Source organism: Gymnoscopelus braueri, assembly GCF_963280865.1.
Source record: "Gymnoscopelus braueri genome assembly, chromosome: 14".
In the NCBI taxonomy this organism is placed as follows: Eukaryota; Metazoa; Chordata; class Actinopteri; order Myctophiformes; family Myctophidae; genus Gymnoscopelus; species Gymnoscopelus braueri.
In genome coordinates, this window is record NC_137619.1 from 53,627,009 (window position 1) to 53,646,925 (window position 19,917).

The following is a 19,917-nucleotide window of genomic DNA, read 5'->3' on the forward strand; positions in this document are numbered from 1 at the left end:
TTGAAAATTGCCGATCTACAAGCTCACAACGCTTCGCGATGTTACCCATTGTGAGCTTGTAGATCTGCTATTTTCCAAAACATCTTGAGGGGAAAAAAGTGCAAAAAGTGCAGAATGTGCGACTATTATCTACTACAAATACTATTAACATTGAGTGATTGCAGTTTCTTCCAGGGGTGAAATGCTCCTTTAATAGAGTACTCTAGTCATACATGTATGGCCAAAAGTATGCATGCCAACTTGTCTAATGAGTTATTTTTGCCGCTATATGTTTCATGTTCTTGATGCTATGAATGGTATCTGATTGTTTTAGATTTGCCAAAAATGTAACTGAGAGGCTCCCAACAAAAAAACACACACACACACACACACACACACACACCTTTTCATGTTCCATTTCCATCCTGTTCTCCGTATCACAGAAGTCATAGGGCTTTTACAAACAGAGATCCATTTGGGGGCAGTGTGTTACTGTATCTTATTCAACGTAAGAGCCAGTTTTCTGTTACAGAAAACAACTCTGTGGTTCTTCTGTTGTTTTCAGCTTGTCGTTATCTTATGACAGAGATCGATTTCTCACTTACATTACAGAAGAGTGTGTTTATGGTTAATTCAATGTTGACTAAAGAACAAATGGGGAAAATATGAGAATTCAGATATTTTGGGAGATGCCCAGAGAGAATATATAAGATATAAAAGCTTCTTAATTTTAAATACATTAACAAGATATTAATTCACCTGAAAGAATCAGTCATACAAATATAAATAAATAAAGTAATATCCACTCTGTCCTCAGTGTAAAATTGAGATAGGAGATTTGAAACATATACTGTATTCAGGTGCACTGCTGGTTTATATTGCACTGCATTAATAGAACAGAAACTGCTAGAATAGATTGTGATATACAATACTTGTTTGATTTGTTGTTTCTGTTTACCTTTGTTTCTTAGTATTTTTTTAAATCATTTTTTATTGTATATTTTTATATTTACGCCTACGGGTATACAGTATATATAATCGTGGAATGTAGATGTCAGATTCACTGTAAAACTGCTCACAGATCCTGCTTAATGAAAAAGCCAATAAAGATAATTTCACACAGAAAAAGAAGTGTCTGTTTCAGATGATGTATTCAATACAAATATTTCAACTTCACATGTTGAGAGCCAATGTCGTGCACCGGAAATAACAAGACATGCTGTGAGCTTGTTGATCTGCTATGTTTAGTGGAGAAGAGATCCAGTAGAACTAAGACTAGTGGAGAAGAGATCCCGTAGAACTAAGACTAGTGGAGACGAGATCCAGTAGAACTAAGACTAGTGGAGAAGAGATATAGTAGAACTAAGACTAGTGGAGACGAGATCCAGTAGAACTAATACTAGTGGAGACGAGATCCAGTAGAACTAAGATTAGTGGAGAAGAGATCCAGAAGAACTAAGACTAGTGGAGAAGAGATCCAGTCGAACTAAGGCTAGTGGAGACGAGATCCAGTAGAACTGAAAGATGAGTCATGTTATGACTTTGGTTGCGCTCGGGTGTTGCGCTCTGAAAATAGCAGATCTACAAGCTCTTTGAGCTTGTAGATCGGCTATTTTCAGAATGCAACCAGTGTAAAATCAGCCATTACGACGCCATCAAGGCACCGCCAAAATACATTTTAGTCTACTATATAAACTTTAGTCGACAATAATCGTATATTTAAAACTAGATAAAAACTAAAACATTGCAGATGATTAAATATGACTAAAACTAAATGGAATTTTATTCAAAAGACTATGGACTAAAACTAAATCAAAATTAGCTGTCAAAATCAACACTGCCGTAAGGGTCAAACTTTTAACCACTTTAAACCAATTTTACGCTGGGCTCGATCTACAGACTCACAACATTTTGAGTTTTCTACTATTTTCGAAAAATTTGGAAAAACCTGGAATAATCTTCTCTTATGAGAGTCCCTGGCACGCAATGTTCTCAGATGGGGGTCCGCGGCCAAATACATATCATTTTGGGGGTCCTTGACATGAAACAAAGTTAGAGACCCTCGGTTGACAGTATCGGTGTCTTCAGCCAACTCATGTCAATGCATTCCTATGCACAGAGGTGGAAAGGAACTAAGTACATTTACTCAAGTTCTTTACTCAAGTACAATTGTGAAGTATTTTTTACTTTACTGGAGTATTTTAAATCATTTTACTTCTACTCCACTACATCTCAGAGACAAATATTTTACCTTTACTCCACTACAATTATTTGAAAACTTTAGGTACTAGTTACTTTGTAGATTTTGATTATTATTACAAAACCACTTCAGATATGTATATACTTTGTCAATTTGAAAATACCAGATCTACAAGTTAACAACGCGTTGCGATGCGACGGGTTGTGAGTTTGCAGACTGGCTATTTGCAAAGGATTTTTATACATTTGAAAACTTGTGAAATGGGACATTCTGCATGATGAGCACTTTTACTTTTGGTACTTTAAGTATATTTTGAAGCAACCCGCCATATATATATATATATATATATATATATATGCACACACGCACACACAGAATGGGTCTTCAGTAAATAAAAGAGAATTGAAGGCTTCATGTGAGAAGCCCTCTCTCTCTTTCTCTCTCTCTCTCTCTTGATTGTTATCTTATCCTTACAGACAAGCTCATCTCACAACTATAAAAAAAACACTCACTCACTTACGCACGCGCACACACACAGTCAAAATCAATCCTTAAGTAAGTCGATGAAACCTGATGATAAAGTCTTGATATTGATATGGTTTAATATCTGTAAACGGTATCCAATTTTGCTTAGAGACGGATGGAGAATCCAAGAGCGTTGGTTGAATTCTGCTTTTTCTTTTATACCATTGGTCAGACTGAGGATGATGCGTTGTCCATATTCATATATGGATTCCCAAGGTCAGCCATGTCCAAATATGTCAGACTTAGATGTGACAGTCATCTCCATATAAGGGATTATGGGTGGTCAATCATACCCAAATATGGTGTGATTTGGACCCACTAACAGCAATAGCCGTGATAACCAGGATTCACTCAAACTTAGCGGGTAACTATGGTGACCTATCAAAACAAACCATTTGAGGTGAGAGCCTCCGCAACAGCCTCCCCCACATTTCCTGTGGAAATCTGTAAAGAATGGAGGACTGAACGGAATATATCCGTCTATGGGTGTAAGAAGGCAACTAGTTAGGCTAGATGGAGGCACGCAGGTCCTGTCTACAATTAGATCCTGACTAGGGATGGAACCATATGAAAATTACATCTCAGCATTATTGTGGCAAAAATCATTGTGATCAACACATTGACTGCCTGTAGACGTTGTGTACACGGAAGTAAACAAAGAGTGTCTGGGGGATGGTCTCCTCTGTCCACCTTAGAAGTTTTTGGGACGGAAGTGACGTTTCTAGGGATGACGTCACATCCGTCCATTCCTTCTCTTAGCGTCGAGGGATCATTCCTAAGTTGTGTTAGAGTGCCGTCTTGTGGAATTAAAAACAATTAATAAAAAATAAATAAAGAACGCAAATCTGCGTTCTTGGCAGGCAATGAGTTAAATCCAAATATGCTTAAAACTGAGAATTACACTTTTATGAACCACTTGAACGGGGGGTTCAAGTGGGGGGCATCCCTATTCTGGGGGAACATTCGCCAAAAATAGCGGATCTACAAGCTCAAAACTTTTTATTGAGCTTGTAGATCCGCTATTATTGGCGAGTCGATTTGTGTAGGTCCGCGGTCACGGGAATTACCACAGATTTCAAAGCCGTCCGCGGAATACAAGGCACAATGCAGAAAATAAGAAGAATCTCAGTAAAACACCGTCAGCAAGAAGAAATTGTCATGGAGAATATAATACACACACGGTGGGACTTCTGCAGCGCGTTTCTAAACAAACTATTCATTTCAGCCAATAAATAGATCTAGTAGTTGTTCAACAGGGCAAAAACTTGATGTGCCCGCCCCCTACACCTGGTCCAGAGCGAGTTCTCTCTAACACACTGCCAGGCGCACTGCTCTGCTCATTGACCGAAAATTCCACTGCCGTGCGAGGTCTCCGTCTTCAGTAAAAATAAACAAAACTATTTTGCTACTCACCGAAACAAAGGCTGTTTTGTGTTGTTGAAAGTTTATTCTCCAGGGTGGGAAGCCTCTCAGCACTCCACCTTCTCTGCATAATACACTTTTTGGGCAGAAAATAAAATATGTCCACCAGATGGAAATTATTTTCCAGGGAGTAGCTCTGGTTAATATTAGGATAAATAAATAGAAAATGTTTAATCGTTTGTTTAGAAACACACTGTGGCAGTCACACAATGCTTGTATATGTCCATTTCTTCCCGGCCAGCTAGAGCCGTTTTCCCGGCTTGAGATGCTCTAAACCCCGCCCATAACTTCAGACCCAGTGTGCGAAATGACCATAGCAATTCTTATAATATCAATAAATAAGCATAAACAAACTACTTCACATGAACAATGTTGCTGTAACTAAGAGATTTGTGGATATATGTATTTTATATACACAGATTTACAAATAAAATACATTTTCAAGTAAAGACACTTCCTGGTTTAGTACAAGGAAGCTGCGGTGCTTTCTTGCACTGCGACCCACAGACAGAAAATATACAGAAAAAAATATACAATGAATTTAATTGGCTTACGCCAAAATATACAAAATTTACTTGAGTAAAAGTACTGGCATCAAAATGTACTTAAAGTATCAAACGTAGAAAGTACTCATTATGCAGAATGTCCCATTTCACAAGTTTTCAAATGTAAAAAATGTATACGAATCTTTTGAAAATAGCAGGACTTTTTATGTTTTGTAATAACAATCAAAATCTACAAAGTAACTAGTAACTAAAATAATTGTAGTCAAATAATTGTAGTGTAAAAAGTTCAATATTTGCCTCTGAGATGTAGTGGAGTAGAAATTAAAGTATTGAAAATTGGAAATACTCCAGTATAAAACAAGTAAAACAACCTCAAAAGTGTACTTAACTCATTCAGTGCCACTGGACTCTAAGACGTCCGTCAATATAAGCCCTGAGTGCCACTGGACGTCTAAGACGTAACATTTTTTTTTCAGAACCCAAGATATCATGATATATATATATATATATATATATATATATATATATATATATATATATATATATATATATATATATAATATTCTGCTCCATTCACTCTTTGTTTAACTTCTTACTGAAAAAGGCTGTATCTCGGCTCCCAAGCACTTTTTTTTTTTTACAATTTTGGCTGTGGCACTCCAAACTGCCATAAATAAGCTGGGCACTGAATGAGTTAAGTACATTACTTGAGTACTTAGTTACTTTACACAACTGCCGGATGGAATCACAAGGGGAGTAGTGGGAGGTGTGTGCGCTATTGAGGCGTCTTTATATTGTTCCTGATGTAGTTTGTAAGCCTGAGAGTGGACAGTGAGAACATGTTTTCTTGGTGAGCCGTTCCAGTTGGTGGCTCTGTGATTTGAGTTGGGTGGGTCTGATATGGTGTCGGACAGTAGAGAGGAGAGAGAAGAGGGGTCGATAGATTTGAGGTTCTGAAATAATGAGGATAACATTAGTGTGATCGCCTTAGTGATCCCATTAACTCATTCAGTGCCACTGGACGTTTAAAACGTCCGACGTCTAAAAAGCCCTGGGTGCCACAGGACGTCTAAAACGTCCAATGAAAAATACAAAATAAAAAATAAAATCTTGTACCTGCAGGTACATGCATTGCATGTACATTGCAGGTACATGCAATATGCAGGTACATTGCATGTACCTGCAGGTACTATTTGTGGGATCGCTAAGGCGATCACACTAATGTTATCCTCATTATTTGTGGGATCGTTAAGGCGATCACACTAATGTTATCCTCACTATTTGTAGGATCGCTAAGGCGATCACACAATATGCAGGTACATATATCCAGGAAATAGGATCAAAACTAAATAACAGTTCAACTTGAGCTTGAGTCCAACTCTTCAGTCCACGTGGCAACAATAGTGTGTTTAGTTTGTCTCCAACGTTCACGTTAGGTGGGGCCAGACTTAAATTGCATGGCTTGATGTGTTCTAGAAAATGTGTTTGCTACAGGAGCGATGCCTTGTCTCCTAATAGTCTGTGTGTTCTGAAATTGTTGTGCTTCCCACATGTATTAGGCTTGGTGTCTGATGAAATGTCAGACGCCAAGACACGTTGTGAGCTTGTAGATCTGCTACTTAGCTATGAATACAACTGTGTTGAGATTGTGACAAAAACATTAAGAGCATTTAGAGAGTGCATCAGAAACACATTATAGAAGGATATTTGTATACAATTAAAACTAGTTGAATGAATGTTTATTTAGAACATTAAAAAAATAAAATAATAATGCACACTAATAATGCTCATAATTCCAATACAATAATTGTTCGAAAGGAGTATGAAGGAAGCCTCTGCTTATCTGATCCTACCCCTATTTTTACCATTTAGAAATCAACTTAAATCAGGTCCAGATTTTTTTTTTTAAACAAAAAAAAACTACTTCTGATGTTCATCTTCAGAGCGTATTACAATATCCTTTCAATATTTTGTTTATATATACACATTTTAAACTTGAGTGATGTACTGCAGTTTTTCAGTTCTTCACTACTGATGTTCCATAATTCCACACCTTTAACTGTGATTCATATTTACTTCCCTCCATTCAAACAACTTCTGGATACTGTTTGGCAATTGACTGTTTTTTTACTTTGAGTTGGGTTTTGAAATCAACCAGATCCTTATATTTCAGTGTGTTCAGTTTGATTAAGAGTGGGTTTGTTAGTTCTCTGTAATCAGCTTTGTTTACTATCCTTATTGCTTTTTTTTTTTAAAGAATGACAAAAGGATCTGTGTATGTTTTGTAAGTATTGCCGCACACTTCCACACAGTATGTATTGTATGGGAGTATGAAGGAACAGTACAAGGTATATAATGATGACTGATTTATACATTATCTTACTTAATGTAATACTGATAATGACTTAGATATTTTTGATTAGATATACTTTATATCTGACTTTCAACTTTATTTATTATCTATATTCACTCCTAGAAATTTTGGTGGTGGCCAGGGACTTTACCACTGCACCAACCGAGCGCTCCTTATGTGCATCTTCAGGTAACATTTTCGATTGAAGGGTTTCTCACAATCTGGATAAGGGCTTTTACCCCATATGTGTGTTTTCAGATCTCCAGATCGCGTAAAGCTTTTGCTACAAACTGTACAAGCAAATGGCTTTTCCCCTGTATGAGTCTTCCTGTGTCTTTGCAGATGTCCAGATTGGGTAAAACTTTTGCTACAAACTGAACAAGCAAAGGGTTTGTCCCCTGTATGAGTCCTCATGTGTCTTTTCAGACTTGGAGTATGTCTAAAGCTTTTGCTACAAACTGAACAAGCAAATGGCTTTTCCCCTGTATGAGTCATCATGTGTCTTTTCAGATTTCCAGAATGGGTACAACTTTTGTTACAAACTGAACAAGCAAATGGCTTTTCCGCTGCATGAGTCATCATGTGTATTTTCAGATGTATATGTTGGGTAAATCTTTTGCTACAAACTGAACAAGCAAAGGGTTTGTCCCCTGTATGAGTCATCATGTGTCTTTTCAGATTCCCTGTTTCATTAAAGGTGTTTCCACAAACTGAGCAGGACAATGGTTTGTCCCCTGTATGACTCCTAAAGTGCGTTTTCAGATATTGAGATCTGGTAAAGCTTTTGCTACAAACTGAACAAGTAAATGGTTTCTCCCCTGTATGACTCATCTTGTGTCTTTTCAGACTTTGAGTACGGCTAAAGCTTTTGCTACAAACTGAACAATCAAATGGCTTTTCCCCTGTATGAGTCATCATGTGTCTTTTCAGCTTTTGAGATTGGGTATAGCTTTTACTACAAACTGAACAAGCAAAGGGCTTGTCCCCTGTATGAGTCATCATGTGTCTTTTCAGATCAGCATTGGAAACAGAGACTTTGCCACACTCTGTACAACAACGTCTTTTCTTTCCTGTTTGACTCCTCATGGATGGTGTTTGTTTTGACGATTTCATGTTCTGAGACAACTTCTTGCTCAAAGACAACCTTTGTCCTTTCACACGTTGTGTTTTGTGTGGTTTCAGTGTGTTTAAAACAGACTGATCATCACTGGGCCTCCACTCATCACTGTCTTCAATATCAGATTCAGAACAGTGTGAAGCCCAGTCATCACTGTCCTCAGTAATGTCAGATTCAGAACTGTGTGAAGAGAGGAGCTGGTCATCACTAGTTGGTTGTGATGTTCCACAGTGCTCTACATCAGCTTGTGTTTTCATGTGTTCAGTTGAGGTGCTGGCTAGAGGCTCTGTCTCTCTGTTTTCATCATCATCTTTACTTTTCACCGCTAGTAATGTCAATGATGACCCTGCAGCCTCCTCTGGTCTTTGAAGTAGCATCTCCTCCTGTTCCTCTTTAATCTTTGGAGGTTCTAGTTTTACCTGGACCAGACTTGGACTCCTCTCCTGCTGTTCCTCTTTAATCTGTGGAGGTTCTAGTTTCACCTGGACCAGACTGGGGCTCCTCTCCTGCTGTTCCTCTTTAATCTGTGGAGGTTCTAGTTTTACCTGGACCAGACTGGGGCTCCTCTCTTCCTGTTCCTCTTTAATCTGTGGAGGTTCTAGTTTCACCCTGACCAGACTGGGACTCATCTCATGCTGTTCAGGGGAAGCCTCCTCTTTACACATAGACAGGAATTGGAGATCTAGAACGAGGAGAGAGGAGGTAACGTCAGTGGAGAGCAATACAATTGTTTATCAATTTGATATGGTTGATTCTTCTACGTATTAATTTGTTTTGTAATGATTTTGATTCACTTTCTCACTTTTGCCCTATTGACTAAAGGCCAGCCAATGAGGGGTCGCCAATGGCTTCCCATACTCTGAACCAAGTTGTTATGGCCAGCCGTATTTTAGTTTGTGTTATTTACATATCTTATATATGTCCACCTCATGTGTCATTCTGGTTAGTTCAGAGTTCAGTTCAGTTTGAGTTCAGTTGTGTTGATCAGTTCAGTTTCTGTTTAGTTATTTAATTTCATTTATTTTGGGCACACTTATTTGTGTTGTCTGTTAAAACATTTATTTTGAAACAAAGAGACAAAGACAGAAAAATAAAGACAAAAAAGAACTAGAGGTTACATATGTAACCCCTGTTTCTTTACTCTCGGAGTAATATACTCACAATGGGATAACAGCGCCCCCTGGCGATGCACAGAGCAAAACACATTGACTCCCGTGACAATTCTGATTGGTTAGGGTCATATTACGCGATCCGGCAGTCTGGAAGAGGTATATAACCCCTCGTGTAACTATACCACGCCCTCTTAACAACTTCCCTCTGCATGCCAAATCCGCACAGAAGGGGTGTTAGGTGAGTATATTACTCCGAGAGTAAAGAAACTGGGGTTACATACGTAACCTCAAGTTATCTTGACCTCTCTCCATAATATACTCACTATGGGACTCATAAACCCCCCTGGGTCAACAAGTCACACGACCCTTACAGAGTCCTCAGCCCCAGACCCCGATCCGCAGACTCAAAAGGCTCGAACGGAGGACGGCAGAGTGCTTCCAGCACCACCGCCAGGTCCCAGGCCGGAAACAGAGGCCTGTTAACCGGCCTAACCCGCCTAGTACCATTCATAAAACGGTCAACCCCTCGTGACAAGCGGAAATGGCCGCCAGGTACACTTTAACAGTCGAAAAAGCCAAATCCTGACTTAGCCTGTCCTACAGGAAAATGAGGATGCTGCATACCGGGGCCTGGAAAGCCACCACCGACGGTGACTGTTCCAGACACCAAGATACAAACATGTTCCACCTGACGTCATACGCCAACCTCGTGGAAACGGCCCTTGCGCCCTGGATGGTAGCTACTACATTAGGGGCAGACCATGCAAACTCAAATTCGCCCTCTCACGGGCCAGACCCACAGGTCCAGTTCCTGAGGGCGTTCGTGGAAAACTTCGTCTCCTCCCTGTCTCAGCAGGTCTCTGAACAGGGGGAGGGGCCACGGCTCGCCGTAGAGGAGGAGTTCTTTACGACCTCCGGGGCCACCAGTAAAACCGATGGAGCCTGACCCTCTCCAATGATGGGGGGGGGATCAGCTCCAGTGGCGGGAAAGCATATAGTGTGTACTCGTACCCTTTTCCTTCGTAGCCGAAGCGCAGGAACTTCCAGTGCAGAGGGTAGATTGGAATATGGAAATAGGCATCCTTGAGGTCTATGCTCGTCCACCAATCTCCCTGACGTATCGTGCGTAACAACGCCACGGTCGTCAACATTCTGAAATTGAAAACCTTCAAATATCTGTTGAGGCCCTTCAGATTCAGAATGGGTCTCACCCCCCCCCCCCCTTTTTTTTTCCACCAGAAAATATGTCGAATAGAAAACCAGAAGGTTCTGATTCGGGGATAATTCTCTGATCTCCCCCTTGCTCAGGAGAGAGACAACCTCCTCCCTCAGCGTCTTGGCCGCTTGGCCTGACGCATGAGAAAACCACACTTTGTCTGTCATAGGAGGTTTGCCGGAGAATTGCAACCTGTAGCCCTTTCGAACGGTGCGAAACACCCAGGGTTTCGGTTTGCATTCCATTGATCCAGACACTGAGCGAGTGGGTTCGTGGGGGTGGTGGGGCTTGCTGACGTCATCATCTCCGCGGAGCACGTGACCGTTCCCATAGGAACCGGAGACGCCGCTATTCTAATTGACGGGACCGTACGTGAGACGTCCGCTAGGGACAGTAGAGGTAGCGACGGTCCGTTCGTTAGACATGGGGAAGTCACGTGACCCAACACGGGAGCCTTCCTCGATGTCAACATCCGCCCTGCCTTGGTCGCCGCCATCTTGTCCCGGTCTGTCTGTCGCGCTGAGAGTGACGACAGAAAGGCCCTCCCTGAAGGAGGCGGCAGAACGAGGCACAGTGCACAAATGGTTGTAAACACGACGGGCCTCCCGACCCGGCATTTTGGGAGGACTCGGGGCCCGAGCGGCCATTTTGTACTCCTCCCGTCCCACAGTGGCGCTTGGGCGCCACTGTGGGACGGGAGCTCATGCTCATGTGGGACGGGAGCTCATGATATCGGGGGCCCCGCTTTTCGGGGGCCGACCTGCATCGCTCCCTGACAGGTGAAATAATGAGCGGTTTTGTAATTTGCAATACTTTTATTCCACACTCAGGCCACACATAAACACTCAATGGAACAATAGGAGACCTCGCTCGCTAAAGTCATCGTCCTTTTGAGTCTCTCACCCGGGGAGCCGCCCTTGGCTCTGTCCACCAGGGCCAGACAAGCGCCAGTTCTCTTCCCCAGCAACGGCTGGGGGACGAGCCTCTCCCCACCCCATCCGTGTGGATGTGGAGGGGCCAGTAGAACGCCCGGCGTGACCGGGATGTGAGTGTCATTTACCCCGCCCTCTGCGGCTGGCCGCCGCGTCGCGTCGTGGGGGTCTGGGGGAAGAGGGTGGGGGTGGCTGCTGGACCTTCCTCCTGACGTCGCCTACTCCCAGAGAACCAGGCCGACCCTCCCTGGAGTTGGTTCTGGTCGAGGAAGAGTGGGACGACGCCTGCTGTCGGGGAGGAGCACGGCTCTCCTCCTCTAGCGGGGCCGTTAGCCCCGCGGCGAGGGGAGCTCCGCTGCGTTCCCCGCTGACTGTGGCTGCGAGAGATCTAGCCCTCGTGAGCCGGCCGTCGAGGTGGAACACTGTGTATATCGCATACGCTTTGCAGGCGTCCAGATCACCGGGATGCCATCTGGCGACAAAGGCGTGGTTCACCCCCAGGCCCGATATACAGATGCGGTGGGGGTCGTCTGCTGCGACGAGGAAGACGCAGTCCTCCAGGCCGCACTTTCTTGGAGACTCCATCACGTGGCGAACAAAGGGCTAACTAGCCGCCTAGCCTAACTTAGCCTAGCTCGTTAGCCTAGCCTGGCCTATACAGTAGCTTAGCCTGTAGCCGCTAACTGTAGCTTCAAGGCTAATCTTGAGCCACGGAGAGAAAACTTTAAGGAGACCGGAAAGAAATTAATAAAATAAGCCACGGGAGCGTGCTTAAACGATAAAAGATAAGTTACGAAACTCCTGTGGGGGACAGCTTTTTGGGTTAAAGCTGGTTTTCGTAGAATTTTATCCGGAGTGTGCTTTGGCTCGTGCGCATTCGCGTAGCAGAGTGAAGTAAGAGGGTGTGGTATAGTTACACGAGGGGTTATATACCTCTTCCGGACTGCCGGATCGCGTAACATGACCCTAACCAATCAGAATTGTCGCGGGAGTCAATGTGTGTTGCTCTGTTCATCGCCAGGGGGCGCTGTTATCCCATAGTGAGTATATTATGGAGAGGTCAAGATAACATTATTTTAAACCAACAACCAAGTTTCCCTGTGTCTCTCCTTCCGACCAACTCTGTCCCTTGACAGATGATGGCAGTGGTAGGATAACGGTGGAGAGCACAGGTTTATTTTTTTCAATATATGTTTTTTTCCAAACCCTGATGAGCCATGAATCGTGGCAGAGGAGGAAGAGGACCACCAAAACCAATACAGGAGGAGGAGGGTATTCCAGACTCTGGAGCCACTGGAGGGGACAGATTTCCAACTGAGAGTGATGATAGTGAACATGTTCTGATAACTTTCGAAAAACATTTCATCAGCATGGAGATAGCCAATATGTGGATCCTCACACCACACTGGTAGTGTGTTGCGAGAGGGGGTGGGGGATGTTTGTGTGCAGCTGCTGACCTGGTAAAGGGCTTTGTCGTCCCTTGCGTGATGGACGTGAGGGACGTGAAACGTGAAGCGAGAAACGTGAAATGTGAAGTGAGAAACGTGAAGTGTGAAGCGAGAAACGTGATGTGAGAAGCGTGAAGTGTGAGGGGATCCAGACGGACCATAAAGCCCTCCAGTGGATGCAGCGGATGAAAGACACCAATGGCTGCCGCGTCATCCGCGGCAAACTCAACGTGACTTCAGATTACCTCTCTCGCCGTTTCAGCGAGAGCTCCGAAGGGGGGGGGGGGGGGGGGGGGAGTGTGTGATGGCTGACTCAGCAGCCACACATTGAGACTATAATGTATGTTCTGTGAGAAGCTGCTGACAGAAATTGAGATGATGGGCTGGCAAAAGGAATGGGGATCAGCTGCTCCAGATCTGTATCTAATGTGGACAATTGGACTGCACCACAGTCTCTCTGCACCATCAGAATCAGAATCAGAATCAGAATCAGTTTTATTGTCACATCACAGGTTTACAAGGTAAAAAAGTGGGTGAAATTCTTTTTTGTACATCGTTCCCATGGGGAGGAGCAGGGGTTATTAGAGTGTGTTTAAGTGGTAGTCTTTGTCTTTTCCCCTTTTGTGTTAACAGTGGTCTGACCCGTCCCTATATATGTCCACCTCATGTGTCTGGTTAGTTCAGAGTTCAGTTCAGTTTGAGTTCAGTTGTGTTAATCAGTTCAGTTTCTGTTTAGTTATTTAATTTGATTTGATTTATTTTGGGCACACTTGTTTTTGTTATGTGTCCACCTCATGTGTCTGGTTAGTTCAGAGTTCAGTTCAGTTTGAGTTCAGTTGTGTTGATCAGTTCAGTTTCTGTTTGGTTATTTAATTGTCTCCGCCGGAGGTGGAGAGTATGTTTTCGCTTCGTCCCGCCGTGTGTTAGCATGGCCCCTAGCCAAGCTAACATTGGTCAAGCTCCACGTGACACGTGTCAATATCTTGACACCAATGCCTTTGATTGGCTAGAGCAGCGCTACTCAACCCGCGGCCCGCGGGCCGCATGCGGCCCCAACGCAGCGTCTTGGCGGCCCCTCATGGTCAAACCAAAAAATATATATATATACATTTCCGTTCAAATATATGGGTTGCAAATTTTTTTTCCAAAAACAAACATCAATTGTTACAGGTATAATGCATAGTTTTCTATGCATTTCGGTTTTTTGGGGGGGTTTGACCCCCATTTTTTTCCGGCCGCGCACCCAGGGTAGGTGTCCCTTATTTCAATCTCTGGGAGTTGGCAACCCTAACCTTGCCATACCTTAGCTTTTGCTGAACTGATGCCACTGGACATACACACAAAATAAACAGGTACAGTGAAAAGAATATGATGTCAAAATGTACATTTTCTTATAACAATAACAATAACAATGCGTGTTACAAAATCGAAAAATCCAAAATAGGACCGTCATTTTTAGCTTGCGGCCCCTTGGACTTTTGGTATTTTGCTGAGTGGCCCCTGAGCCATCTTAAGTTGAGTAGCCCTGGGCTAGAGGGACGCATGACGAAATAAAATCCTATAAATAGGTGTGTCACTTCAAATAGCCATTTATGTTATTTGAAGTGAGGTAAGACAGGATCAATCAGTCCTTCCAGTACAAATCACCCGTCCGTGCGTGTGTGTGTTCCTCTGAGAACACCTAACATTGGTCAAGCAAAGGCGCAGAAGGCCAAAGCTAAGAAAGCATACTCATCTACAACAGTAACACAGAAGAGGACTATAGAGTTGAATTGATCCCACAACAAGGCCGAAGTCTTAATACTGTAACAATTGGCCACCTTGATCAAATACATTATGTAGCACTAGAGAAAACTGACATAGATCAAACACACCAATCAACTGCTGAAACTGTTCAAGACAATGAAGATGAAGAAGACAGACAAGCATTTGAACAAACCAGTCAATTACGAGGACTCCCATATGACACATTGCTTAAAAAAGAACATTTTTTAGATGCAGACACTACATATTCAGTCGCCCCTGCAGAACACCAAAAACCACGTGCATTCTACCAAGACGACCCGTTCTACCAAGACGACCCGTGCTATTAAAATAGCACGGGTCTGCTGGCGGAGACTTGTGCTCCGAGGAGCACATTTTCTAATTTAATTTGATTTCATTTATTTTGGGCACACCTATTTTTGTTATCTGTTAAAACATTTATATTGAAACAAAGAGACAAAAAAATAAAGAAAAATAAAGAAAAAATAACATTATTTTAAACCAACAACTCTCCTTCCGACCAACTCGGTCCCTTGACACGCCCCATGGTTCGAGCACGGATCCGCTGGTGTCTCTAATTAAAGCTGAGGAGGACTTGAGAGTCTAAAGCTGGCCCTCCGCCTAGGAGAGGTGGAGTTCCAAACTAAAACCAAGGAGGTTGAGCTGATGAGCTGAAAGGATAGTAAAGAAGGCCTCTCTACAGACATCACACACACCTTTCACACCCATTACAGTCTAATGCCCTCAGGCCGTCGATACAGCGCCTCGACATTCACCAAAAGGGGCTCAGCTAGGTTCACGCCTAACTCCATCAGACTGCTGAACGCCTAGGTCTGGTGAAGCCTGTACTGCCCCCCTCCCCCCAAGTACGTTGGACTATTTAACAACAGACTCCTGTTCCACCTGATGGATGCTAGTAAACAAATGGATTGCATATCATTTATATAAATATAGATAAGTATTGTAGTTTTTTTTTTATAGTGACCTGGGTATCTATGTATTGTGACGATGTCTTTTAACCGCTGCACAAAAAAGTTCAGAATGGAAAATAAAGTAGTTTGATAAAGTGTCAAACGCCCATGTTAAGCCACAAAACAGGAAGTGCTTTGTACCAGCCTGTTCATTGGTCAAATCTGCTTTGATGAGTCGTGGCCTGAACAGGTCTAGGTGCTAATTTTGAGTTATAGTCATAGCACCACCTACTGGCAACATGAATCATAGTCAAGCACCACCTTATGTTATTGGATACTGGAAGATATTGTCCCTAAACATTTACAAACTACTGCTACGTATGGAATAGTTTCTCTGTGGAAACAGAACTGTGGCTGAGCTGCACACACTGATTCCACTGTCTGCAGCTTTAATATCATGATGTTTTTGCCATGATGAATGTATACTGAAACTTGATTAGGTGATTGCCTTACAACAGAATGAAAAGCAAGCCAGAAAGAAATAAAATGAAAAATAAAGAAAGAAAGAATGATAAAAGAAAGAAACAAAGAAACTTACTGGCGTCCAGGTTTTCTTCTTTAACTTCAACTTTAACGTCATCTTCAGGTTCCTGTTTAATAGAAACGATGCTGGTTGGTGCTGGAGAACTCATATTCACCTGCAGGCTGGACTCCACACACTGGTCTGGAGAACTCATCTTCACCTGCAGGCTGGACTCCACCCACTGGTCTGGATAACTCATCTTCACCTGCAGGCTGGACTCCACACACACACTGGTCTGGAATGAAGTAATAGAATAAACACGTTGACGGTGGTCACACAGTGATGATGTCATGTTTTCAACGTAGTGCACGGTGACCAGACATCCTGGTTTGGCTGGGATCGTCGCTGTTCCATGCCGGGTGTCCATAGTCCCCATAAATATCTCTAAAACACTGAAATGACCACCGGCTTCAGATGCTGTCAATGCACTGAATGGGACATTATCAGGTTTAATCAGACTATTGATTTGTATACGTAGGTGGGATACTGACCTACCGACGGGGCTCAGTGTTTTGTCGTTATTCTGTGGGTTGATGAAAGTTGGGGTAAACACTCACCACAAAACATGATTTACGATTCTGTGCCTATCGGTACATAACTCGGACGGCGCTGAGTCGGCTCAAGCGAACTTCGCAACCTTCGGCACGGCAACATGCTCGCTTTAGTTCACTCGGTGGTGCCCCTCGTGGCTCAAGTTCGCTTGAGACGGCGCGCCTCCCACACCTACTGAGCCCCGTCGGTAGGTCAGTATCTCACCTACTTAGACCAATCAATAGTCTGATTAAACGTGATAATGTCCCATTCAGTGCATTGACAGCATCCAAAATGGGTGAATGACCCAGTTTTCAACATTCACTACCAAACGGTCATGGTTATCACCACAGTTTAAGTAATAATACTTGTGTTGAGACGTGTGGCGGCCAGAGTCACAATTGACTCTAATTAATGGGCCAATTGACTAATTAATGGGCCATCCACAATTTACAATGATTGACACCTGGCAATTTCCCTGCTTAGGACTGAAATTGCCAGGTGTGTGATTGATTGAGTAATTTCCAGTTTGTATGCTGGCAGCAGCACCCAAGGACAGTTGTCCAGCATTCTTATGCAGTTTATTTTACCTGAAATGGCTCGAGTTGGAGCAAAGTTATTCACTTCAACTTCACTAAACACAATTCACTAAACTGCACAAGCAGGCCTGCAGAGTTTCAACCTCACCTCCACTGCGCTTGAATCCAGGGAGGAGAATTGGATCGAGGAGGGGAATTGTTTGGAGAAGAGGAGTCCATTCAGGATTCTTTCTGTGTCTGGAGTGACCATATTTGGAATTCAACACCAAGGTAACACAGAACAATATAAAGTACAATTGAGGATGGAAAAGCTTGACTGACAGCAAGAGGACTTTATAATAACGGACAGCAAGAGGATTTCTGTTTTGTTTTGAACTGAACTGGGTTTGGACCACATTATTGAAAAGGGACTTGATTTTGCTTATTTTAGGTGTTGACTTGCATTAATAACCCCCATTTGTAACCCCTGGTCTTTGAGTTTGAAAATACATTTGATTGCATATATTTTGTTTTGGGGTTGATTTTTGTTATTTTCTGAATACAAATTTGTCGTAACCCATCCCTGGTTTACCAATACAAGGCTGTTCCAAAACAATTTAAGGGTTCTTTATTTTCTATTGAGTCCTTTATTCGCTTTCCTTCCTTCGAGTTACAGACCCATAAGGGTCCATTTGGTTCCTAACTATACACCATTTAGCTGGGGACCCCCTGGAACTCCCTCAAGGACCCCTGGGTGTCCCCGGACCCCACTTTGAGAACCAATGTGTTAAAGGCCTACATTAGTTTATTTAACAAAAGCAGAATCTCAGCCATAATGAGAAGCAACAACAGCACATAAACAACCATTAAGGTTCATTTACACTTAAAGAACATTGTACAATACATGTAACATTAACTGTTTGATTTTCAGCCTGAACCAACAAACCTAGCTAGCCATGCAGCTAGCATTTAGCAACGTTAGCAACACACACACACACACACACACACACACACACACACACACACACAGTGTAGTTCAAAGATAAAAGTATGTTATTCTTACGCTCGGATTGACTTCAATGTATTCGGTGTTTGTGACGGTGATTTATCAAACTGTTGTTTCTCCGCCGAGATGTGAATCCCTCCCAGTCCACTGAGCCAGATTTTGTGAGAGAAATAAGCAGCCTGGACTATGAAAACAAGGTCAGAAGAAGAGACTTGTAAAAAAAAAAAAAAAAGGACAGGAAAGTACAGTTCAAATAATACAAGGTATGCTATTAGGATTTTAAACCCAAGAAAGCGCTATGGCTTGTTTCCATTGGGGTCCTTTGTACTCAATTCATCGAAAATGAATGTAGCCTAGAGACATAGGAATCCTATGTCTAGGCTACATTCATTAGCCAATGCATATAGGTTTAAAGTGCTTGTATCCTATGATAGGATACACTTTAAACCTATATATTGTCTACTTGAAAAACAAGCTTGTAGATCTGCTATTTTCAGAAAGATGTTGAAAAGAAAAAGAAAAAGATTTGGAATTATAATTAAAATACAAATAATATTCAGATGGGGGTCTGTGGAGAAATTTATTAATTTGGTCGTCCTTGACATGCAAATACGTGAGAACCACTGGTTTAAACAGTCATTAAACAAAATGGAGGCAAGCCCAAACAACTATACTGTACCTTAAAAACAAGCCCCAAAAAAACCCGCAAACACCAATATTTACAGGCAACTTTACAGAAAAACAAGCCCAAAGTCGCTTATAAAAAGCCGACATGGCAACACTATCCTAGTCCAGCCCGGTCCAGCCCATAGACGCGTTATTATGGATCCCATGCCAGCTCTTGGAAAACCCCGCCCCCGCTGCTCAAACCCCGCCTGCGCTGCTCAAACGCCCTGGTGATGCAAGCAGACGCCGCCCCTTTTGTCCTGCTGCAATATTTAATTCATTTATTAACGTCAAACTTAGTCTTAGAAAATAATGTCTCCGTGCTACGTGACCACAGCAGTACGGTTTCACTGCGGCCACCTCCATTCAGAACATCATGTTTTATTCTTTTATTACAAATTAGTTTAAATAATAATACATTAATTCATAATAATAAATAATAAATGATGGCACATACACGCGTTTCCACTTCGCTGGACTGTTTGTACATTGATCCGTTTAACTGCTAAAAAAGACACTAATCTTTTATGTAGGCCAATTAATGATATGCCAGCCAACTTGTGATATGGAGAATTAATATTATGGAGTATATAATGATGGTCTTCATTGTTTCTCTGCTGGCTTGATTGCATATATATATATATATATATATATATATATATATATATATATATATATATATATATATATATATATATATATATATATATAGTATTTGAACATGCACAGTACATCATTATCATACTTACATTTACCCTTGAACTGCTTGTTCATGCCCCAAATCATTGGATATACAGGTTTTGAAGCAATATTAGACCTTAATTTCCAAATGTTGACGCAAACAAACGCCGCCCCTTTAGCCCCTGCAGCTTCTCTGGCCTCAGGTTGAACCTGCAGATATCTAATTTATCCTAGCTGTGAAAACTTCAAAGACGCACGCACGCCAAAACACAGAAGAAAACGCCAAATTCATAATCAGCAATGTCTTCGGCTGAAGAAGAACGGTAAATTAATATAATGAGGCTGTGTTGCAGCTTGGTGGAAAAGGTACTGATGTTTTACTTAAGTAAAAGTATCAATACCACAATGTAATGCTGTTGCAAGTAAAAGGCCTGTGTTCAAAATGTT

At 42.3% G+C, this 19,917-nt stretch overlaps 1 protein-coding gene across 1 annotated transcript; it reads right to left on the minus strand.

Annotated features, from left to right (window-relative positions):
* Positions 1-7,132: 7,132 nt before the first annotated feature.
* On the minus strand, positions 7,133-18,218 carry LOC308100707 (uncharacterized protein; the record flags this gene model as incomplete). Its single annotated transcript, XM_080449775.1, has 3 exons — positions 18,181-18,218; positions 16,084-16,303; positions 7,133-8,784 (listed from the first exon to the last, which is right to left on the minus strand). Exons 2-3 carry the CDS (start codon positions 16,265-16,267, stop codon positions 7,133-7,135), a joined length of 1,836 nt encoding a protein of 611 aa, XP_080305901.1. The 5' UTR covers positions 16,268-16,303; positions 18,181-18,218.
* Between the last annotated feature and the right edge of the window lie 1,699 nt (positions 18,219-19,917).